This window comes from Filicampus tigris, chromosome 10 (genome assembly GCF_054856515.1).
Source record: "Filicampus tigris isolate MCC_2025a chromosome 10, RoL_Ftig_1.0, whole genome shotgun sequence".
NCBI classification, from domain to species: Eukaryota; Metazoa; Chordata; class Actinopteri; order Syngnathiformes; family Syngnathidae; genus Filicampus; species Filicampus tigris.
In genome coordinates, this window is record NC_141226.1 from 22,077,889 (window position 1) to 22,080,734 (window position 2,846).

Genomic DNA, 2,846 nt, shown 5'->3' on the forward strand with positions numbered 1-2,846 from the left:
CCTCCAAAAGTCTTGGTCTTGTCTCAGTTTTGACCTCCAAAAGTTTTAGTCTTGTCACAATCTCCAAAACCCTTGATCTTGTCTCAGATTTGACCTCCAGAGGTCTTGGTCTTGTCTCGACCTACATAAGTCTTTGTCTTGTCTTGGTCTTGACCTGCAAAAGTCTTGGTCTTGCCTCGGTGTCGATACTCTCTGGGCTCGACATCGTCTTGGTCTCGGTTGTTGTGGTCTTGACTACAACAATACTAATGATACCAATCTGAAGGCCAACAAACGATTGAGATAATATGACCTCAAAGCTGGAAGTCTAGAAAACATTTGATGAAATTGTGTATTTTTTCAGGTTAAAAAAAAAAAGGCATACGAACTAGTTATGTCTCAAGGAAGCATTTTTAATCATCAAAAGATTTTAGACAATATCCTTCCAACCTCACCTTGTCCTTATGCAGTTTCACTCAAAATCATCACTAAGGTCAGTGACAAGTACATATTTGAGGACACAGGGCGTACTCTTTCAGGGGTGTGTAAACACAATCATGCTGTCTCCTTAATCAGCTGGAGAAAGAGCATTATTTAAGGGAAATTGAGTCAAATTTTTTTGATAAGATGTTCCAAGGGTGGAACGCAAATACACAGCCAAAAGGCACCATTCAAAGTGATGTTTTTCATTGGTAGCTGACACTTAACCTGTGCAAACAGATTGGATTAATAAACTTAAGTTGAAAGTACAGTACATGGAAACGTCGACCAATGTTCACATTCGGGTTTCAATGCAAGGTTTAAAGACGAGAGGATTAGGTTTCGGCTCCAAAAAAGGCTTAGAAATTCAGAGAATAAACGATTATTTTAAGACATGTTTGGTTCATAAACAGTGCAGCCAAGCTTCCGGCCGACAACATGATTGGCCATTTTAAAAAAAATATGACAACTCTTCTTCATATGGATCCAACGCAATTACAAATGCAAGATGTTTTATAGCATATAAATCCAAACTGTTTAAACAACTGATGTTGCACTTGCTTAAAAAGAAAACATTTTGTTTGTTGAGATTTCATTCATTGCTATGACCCACTCCTCAAGGCAACTGAGACGTGCCCCGTGATAAAAAAATAAATAAAACCCCTCGTGAAAGGAGGAGACCGCAGCATTCATTCAATCACAACACCAACAAAAAAACTCGAAATACAGTGTACACTCAAATATTTTTTTTATTGCTTTTTTTTTTTTTAAATGCTTGGTAAAACAACTTTCTTAAGGACGTCAAGGCCGCAGGAGTCCTTTGATGCACTCTGCCGTGACTCCTGTCAAGGAAAGGAGAACATCAAACTTCCCGTCACGCTGTATAAAATATACTTATACACCATTTCTAGCTCACGTGATGACGAGAATACTGACCGGAGTGGTCCTCTTCCGCCTAATGGTGGAGGTCATGGTGATGGTGATGGTGGAGGTCATGGTGATGGTCATGGTGGAGGTCATGATGATGGTGGAGGTCATTGTGATGGTCATGGTGGAGGTCATGATGATGATGATGGTGGAGGTCATTGTGACGGTCATGGTGGAGGTCATGATGATGGTGATGGTGGAGGTCACGGTGGAGGTCATGATGATGGTGATGGTGGAGATCGTCGTGATGGTCATGGTGGAGGTCAGGGTGATGGTGGCGGTGTTCGGCACCTGCGTGCCGAAAAACAACCGTCAAAACCAAAACCGGTCAAATGCACGGATGCCGTCCAAATGTCGACCAGTGGGATTCTTGCAAGCGATCGAGTGACACGTTCACCTGCTATAAGCAGCAGGGCGACGGTGACAGCCAAGAACAGCAACTTCATTGTGATGGTCAACACAGCAGCCTGGGAGAGAGCGAGCGCAAGATGGTGAAGACAGGGGGCGCCAACGAGTGGCTACATCCGAATTGAAAAAGACCCTTCGAACAATAACATGCTGAAGGTAACATTTATCGTTTGTACAAATACATATGGATATTTTCTTATCACACATGTAAGAGAGCTGGGTGCGCCAACAGACCAACAAAATGTGCGGCGTGCACCCCAACGGGTGTGCAGGATTCAAATCTTAATGGCAGGTTAACAAAGAAGGGACGGGATAAGTGAGATTTGAAATAGTTTGGTAAAATTTGCCGGGTTGCTACGGGAGAGAGTGAATGCACCAAATTGTGCCGATGGGTCGTTATATTCAAAGAAACCTCTTTAACACGCAGTATATCATCACAGATTGTTCAGGACGGAGATTGCCGAGCTATGCTGAGTGCACCCTTGGGGGTGTGCAAGGTAAACATTTTTAGGGAGGCACACGGACAATGACATAAGGACGTCTTTCCAGCCACAACTGAAAAAGAAAAACGTAATCATCGGGACAGAACGACAACCACTTTAAACCGTGGGGGTGCGCAGGGTAAAAATTGGAATGGCGGTCTGGCATTCAGTTCGAAAATGGAACCAAATGATTGTTGGGACGCACCACATATCCGAATGAAAAGACATTTTAGGCTGTGACACCAAATACGAAGAGTTTGAAGGGGGTGCACCAGCAAGTATCTTAAGATGAAATAAAAGCTGTCGTATCGTCCACGCGGTATGGTAGCATGTCTACTTACCTTGCCGATTTGTCTTGCTGGATTTCTGCAAGCGGTTTGGTGAAGTGGTCGTGGCCGTTCGCGTTTCTTATATAGCAAGCGTATATTGATTCACAAAGCTCTCGTACTGTATACATTTACACCTTGTGCAAATATGTTACATGCATCAAATGCACGTTTTTTTTTAATGATATGAGCAGTTTATTCTGGGCGGAGGAGGCTCACATTTGACTTTTTATGTATGGTTTTG

The 2,846-nt window shown here is 42.9% G+C and overlaps 1 protein-coding gene across 1 annotated transcript; it reads right to left on the minus strand.

The window, feature by feature from the left end:
• Positions 1-690: 690 nt before the first annotated feature.
• On the minus strand, positions 691-2,846 carry LOC147141338 (uncharacterized). The gene is made up of 4 exons (XM_086043808.1): positions 2,618-2,846; positions 1,784-1,853; positions 1,396-1,677; positions 691-1,301 (listed from the first exon to the last, which is right to left on the minus strand). Exons 3-4 carry the CDS (start codon positions 1,639-1,641, stop codon positions 1,227-1,229), a joined length of 321 nt encoding a protein of 106 aa, XP_085899934.1. The 5' UTR covers positions 1,642-1,677; positions 1,784-1,853; positions 2,618-2,846; the 3' UTR covers positions 691-1,226.